The sequence below is a fragment of the Scylla paramamosain genome, chromosome 44, assembly GCF_035594125.1.
Source record: "Scylla paramamosain isolate STU-SP2022 chromosome 44, ASM3559412v1, whole genome shotgun sequence".
NCBI classification, from domain to species: domain Eukaryota; kingdom Metazoa; phylum Arthropoda; class Malacostraca; order Decapoda; family Portunidae; genus Scylla; species Scylla paramamosain.
In genome coordinates, this window is record NC_087194.1 from 11,016,250 (window position 1) to 11,022,249 (window position 6,000).

General features: G+C 45.4%; 1 protein-coding gene across 1 annotated transcript in view; it reads left to right on the plus strand.

The window, feature by feature from the left end:
- Positions 1-6,000, plus strand: part of LOC135094111 (uncharacterized) — a 60,241-nt gene that overhangs the window by 9,464 nt on the left and 44,777 nt on the right. Inside the window, exon 3 of the mRNA XM_063993910.1 lies at positions 2,828-2,930. Coding sequence (XP_063849980.1) covers positions 2,828-2,930 — 103 coding nt within the window. The remainder of the gene's footprint in view (positions 1-2,827; positions 2,931-6,000) is intronic.

The following is a 6,000-nucleotide window of genomic DNA, read 5'->3' on the forward strand; positions in this document are numbered from 1 at the left end:
ATCCAGCTTTGGATTGAAAATGAGGATAGAGAAAGTAGGAGGGAACAGAAAAGGGGCTACTGTCAGTTGCCTCAGACACCTGAGTTTCAGTGAAGAAAAGAAGATGAGGTTTAGAAGAGGAGAGGTGGTGTTCTACAGATTGAAAATTAGATCTTAGACCGCGAATGTTGCAGAAGTTAATGAAAAAGTTGAGGGGGGTGTCAAGACACTTAGGGTCGTCGACAGAAAGGCAGTCCGACCTGGGGACATTTATGGTACCCTCCCCAGATGGGGACTCCGAGGCTGGTGTAGGAGTCGCCATGATTTTAAAATTTTTGAGTGAAGGGTTTGTGTTTTATTAGGTGCTTGTAGTTTTGTGTGGAGGAAGAGAGTTGTCTTTAGAGGGCAGGCTGTGACTGCCCCCTTGTGTTGTGAGACACAAAGGGAAACGTTTAGTGAGGTCACAGCTGGGTTTAATGATAAGTTCACACCACCCCCCGAACAGTGCTTCATGTCTAAAGCGGAGTGCTTTACACCTCACTGGGAGTAATTATGGTTTCGGCAGGTGTCTACTGCCTCCTTCTGTTGCCTCGATGCAGTTACAACGAAGGGTTTGGCTCGATGCAGCCACAACGAGATTGTTGCCTCGATGCAACCACATCGAGCTTGCTCCTTCGATATAACTACAACGAGACTGTTTTTCGATGCAACCACAACGAAGGATTTGGCTCGATGGAACCGCAACGAGATTGTTGCCTCGATGCAGCCACAACGAGCTTGCGCCTTCGATGTAGCTACAACGAGATTGTTGCCTCGATGCAGCCACAACGAAGGGTTTGGCTCGATGCAGCCACAACGAGATTGTTGCCTCGATGCAGCCACAACGAGCTTGCTCCTTCGATGTAGCTACAACGAGATTGTTGCCTCGATGCAGTTATAACGAAGGGTTTGGCTCGATACAACCACAACGAGATTGTTGCCTCGATGCAGCCACAACGAGCTTGCGCCTTCGATGTAGCTACAACGAGATTGTTGCCTCGATATAGCCACAACGAAGGGGTCGGCTCGATGCAGACACAACGAGATTGTTGGCTCGATGCAGCGACAACGAGCTTACTCCTTCGATGTAGTTACAACGAGATTGTTGCCTCGATGCAGTTACAACAAAGGGATTGGCTCGATGCAGCCAGAACGAGATTGTTGCCTCGATGCAGCCACAACGAGCTTGCTCCTTCGATGTAGTTACAACGAGATTGTTGCCTCGATGCAGACAAAACGAAGGGTTTGGCTCGATGCAGCCACAACGAATGGTTTGGCTCGATGCAGCCACAATGAGATTGTTGGCTCGATGCAGCCACAACGAGTTTGCTCCTTCGATGTAGCTACAACGAGATTGTTGCCTCGATGCAGCCACAACGAAGGGTTTGGCTCGATTCAGCCACAACGAGATTGTTGCCGCGATGCATCCACAACGAGCTTCTTCGATGTAGCTACAACGAGATTGTTTTTCGATGCAGCCACAACGAAGGATTTGGCTCGATGCAGACACAACGAGATTGTTGCCTCGATGCAGCCACAACGAAGGGTTTGGCTCGATGCAGCCACAACGAGATTGTTGCCTCGATGCAGCCACAACGAGCTTGCTCCTTCGATGTAGCTACAACGAGATTGTTGCCTCGATGCACCTACAACAAAGAGACTGGCTCGATGCAGCCACAACGCGATTGTTGCCTCGATGCAGCCACAACGAGCTTGCTCCTTCGATGTAGCTACAACGAGATTGTTGCCTCGATGCACCTACAACAAAAGGATTGGCTCGATGCAGCCACAACGAGATTGTTGCCTCGATGCAGCCGCAACGAGCTTTCTCCTTCGATGTAGCTACAACGAGATTATTACCTCAATGCAGTTATAACGAAGGGTTTGGCTCGATGCAGCCACAACGAGATTGTTGCCTCGATGCACCTACAACAAAGAAATTGGCTCGATGCAGCCACAACGAGATTGTTGGCTCGATGCAGCCACAACGAGCTTGCTCCTTCGATGTGTTTACAACGAGATTGTTGCCTCGATGCAGCCACAACGAAGGGTTTGGCTCGATGCAGCCACAACGAGATTGTTGCCTCGATGCAGCCACAACGAAGGGTTTGGCTCGATGCAGCCACAACGAGATTGTTGCCTCGATGCAGCCACAACGAGATTGTTGCCTCGATGCAGCCACAACGAGCTTGCTCCTTCGATGTAGCTACAACGAGATTGTTGCCTCGATGCAGCCACAACGAGCTTGCTCCTTCGATGTAGCTACAACGAGATTGTTGCCTCGATGCAGCCACAACGAAGGGTTTGGCTCGATGCAGCCACAACGAGATTGTTGACTCGATGCAGCCACAACGAAGGGTTTGGCTTGATGTAGACACAACGAGATTGTTGCCTCGATGCTGCCACAACGAGATTGTTGCCTCGATGCAGTCACAATGAGCTTGCTCCTTCGATGTTGCCACAACGAGATTGTTGCCTCGATGCAGCCACAACGAAGGGTTTGGCTCGATGCAGACACAACGAGATTTTTGCCTCGATGTAGCCACAATGAGCTCGCTCCTTCGATGTAGCCACAACGAGCTTGTTTGCTCGATGCAGCCACAACGAAGGGTTTGGCTCGATGGAGCCACAACGAGCTTGTTTGCTCGATGCAGCCACAACGAAGGGTTTGGCTCGATGGAGCCACAACGAAGGGTTTGGCTGTATGTAGTCACAACGTGTTGGTTGTATTTATGCAGTAACATGGAGCTTGTTAGCTTATTGTACTGCCTCTAAGCCAATAAAGTGTGGCTTTATACTTTCTGTGCAGCTCTCGGGGCCGCCTTGCCTCCTGGACGGGTGCTCGAAGAGAGTGCCCGTGGTGGCTATCGAAGAGACCCCTCTTACCTCCTGTTGGTTAACGGTCTGCTTAAGTAGCTGAAAGAGCTTTGCAGCTCGGTTGTGATGGGTGTCTCTATCACAGCAAGGCCATTGATGGCCCAAAGTCCAAATTTGTTTTACGAGAGAAAACAATTTTTTAAACATCTTTCCCACCACTTTGATCGTGTTGTACCAAATTTTAGAAGAAGTAGGTGTAGTCCTTTTTCATGGCAATAATTATGACAGTGATAATTTATAATCTGGATTTTTATAGTTCATGCCTCGGACAGTTCTGGATAATTATGAATTGTCCCCATTTAGACAGTGATGCTGTGACCTGTGTAAGAACGAGCGGTGTCCTCGTGTTCTTGGTTTTGTAACAGTCTCTTTGTCTCTGCGGCTGTTGTCGGTGACTCTTTTCTCTGTCTGTTTATTGGATTGTTTATGCGTGTTTCTCTGGGGGTCTACCCTTCTTCCGTTTTGGTGTCCTTGTGTGACTGGCTGCCTGTCTCCTGCTCGATGACTGGATGACTCTTTCTGTCCACCTGGTCATCCATTTCTTTCCGCAATTGTCTTTTTTTCTTTCTCTCTCTCTGGTTGGCTGTTTCTTTTAACTTTTTTTTTCTGGGTATTTGTGTGTTTGTTTGCATATCTAGCAGCATATATAAGCAACCCCTAAGATAGTCTTGACGATACATATGACATGAATTCCCAAGTCAGGCCATCATGTCGGCATCTCCTGTAATGGAAATTGAAGGAGAACAAACATTTATTGTTTGCCTTATGTGTGGACAAAAAATATAGCGGCAAAGTTTATTTTGATTTTTTTTTTTTTTCATGTGACTGAGAAAATATCAGTAGATCACACACACACACACACACATGAGAGAGAGAATCGTCACATCAGTTCCATAACACACACACGAGAGAGAGAGAGAGAGAGAGAGAGAGAGAGAGAGAGAGAGAGAGAGAGAGAGAGAGAGAGAGAGAGAGAGAGAGAGAATCGCAACATCAGTTCCAAAACACTGCTATACTTCGTCAAAATTTATGGCAACTCCCTCCTTTTCCTCCTCCTTCTCCTCCTCCTCCTCCTCCTCCTCCTCCTCCTCCTCCTCCTCCTCCTCCTCCTCCTCCTCCTTCTCCTCCTCTTTCTCGTCCTCCATTTGTATATAGAGTTGGCTGTGAGTTTTTCATGTTCCCCGGTGCGTCCAAGTGGTAGGTGGGGAGGAGCCTTCTGCTGTATTACCTTTCATGCTTCCTTCTCCTTGTACTGAGAGAGATGGACCTTCAATGGAATGTTACCGTTAATATACATAGGACCAGTTACGTTACTGTCATACTCTTCCTCTTCCTCCTCCTCTTCCTCTTTCTCTTTCTCTTTCTCTTCTTTCTTTTCTTGTTCCTTCTGCATGTGTGAAGGCGTGACCTGACCTCCTCTTCCACCCTTTTCTGCCCTCCTTAGGTGACCTATCTGCCGCAGTGCGTAGCTGTCAGGTCATTCTGTGTGTGTGTGTGTGTGTGTGTGTGTGTGTTTTGTTTGGTTTGTTTGTTTACTCCTCGTATTTCTTCTTCTTCTTCTTCTTCTTCTTCTTCTTCTTCTTCTTCTTCTTCTTCTTCTTCTTCTTCTTCTTCTTCTTCTTCTTCTTCTTCTTCTTCTTCTTCTTCTTCTTCTTCTTCTTCTTCTTCTTCTTCTTCTTCTTCTTCTTCTTCTTCTTCTTCTTCTTCTTCTTCTTCTTCTTTCTTCTTCTTCTTCTTCTTCTTCTTCTTCTTCTTCTTCTTCTTCTTCTTCTTCTTCTTCTTCTTCTTCTTCTTCTTCTTCTTCTTCTTCTTCTTCTTCTTCTTCTTCTTCTTCTTCTTCTTCTTCTTCTTCTTCTTCTTCTTCTTCTTCTTCTTCTTCTTCTTCTTCTTCTTCTTCTTCTTCTTCTTCTTCTTCTTCTTCTTCTTCTTCTTCTTCTTCTTCTTCTTCTTCTTCTTCTTCTTCTTCTTCTTCTTCTTCTTCTTCTTCTTCTTCTTCTTCTTCTTCTTCTTCTTCTTCTTCTTCTTCTTCTTCTTCTTCTTCTTCTTCTTCTTCTTCTTCTTCTTCTTCTTCTTCTTCTTCTTCTTCTCTACGTTCCTTATCTTTATTTTCTACGTTCCTTATCTTTATTTTCCTTGTCATTTACTCTCTCTCTCTCTCTCTCTCTCTCTCTCTCTCTCTCTCTCTCTCTCTCTCTCTCTCTCTCTCTCTCTCTCTCTCTCTCTCTCTCTCTCTCTCTCTTCCTCCATTCCCTCTCCACCTTTCCACACATATTATCTTTTGTTCTTCTTCTGTTTCCTTATCAATCACCTCTCTTCCTTTCTCTGCTCGACTTATTTTTTTCCTTACTTTTCGCGCCTGCGCGCGTACGACTAAACGAATTAACGTAAAAAAAAAAAGATTGGTGAAAGTAATTGAGTTAGCATCTTTTTTATGGTTGTAAGTGTGTGTGTGTGTGTGTGTGTGTGTGTGTGTGTGTGTGTGTGTGTGTGTGTGTGTGTGTGTGTGTGTGTGTGTGTGTGCGTGCGTGCGTGTGTGCGTGTGTGTGTTTATGTACATCATCGAGTGCTGTGTTTGATAGGCATCGCTCCAGTCCTTGCTTGTGTGAGTAACTGCCTGCATTTGTATACCAGTCCGTGATGCTTCGTTTGTCAGAATAATCAGGACTTCGTGTGCGACCTTAAAAAAATTGTACCTGTTTTGAAATGTGTACTGTACTGGAATGTTACTGGTAATTTTTTGCGCCACTGTAAAGGCACTTGCAATATTGCTACTGGAGTGTAATTTACGTCTTAATGGTGTCGGCACTTTATTTCAAGTACTTTTAAGTGGCTCTACTGAAAGTTATTGGGTGTTATTGGCTGTTTGCATGATTCTAGTGATATTAAACAAGGATTCTGCATCGCCAATAGTAAAAACACACAAGAACCCGACTATTCATCTGTGACCTTGGAAAAATGTTCCTGATGAGAGCCAATAGTTTCAAAGTAGCGGTCATGGTGTGAAGTACGTCATGCTGAAATTATAACGCTATTTGTGATCGAAATTAGACGTTATTTATCATTATTTCGTTTTGTTCTAGGATGTTTGAGAGTCGTTGTCGTTAA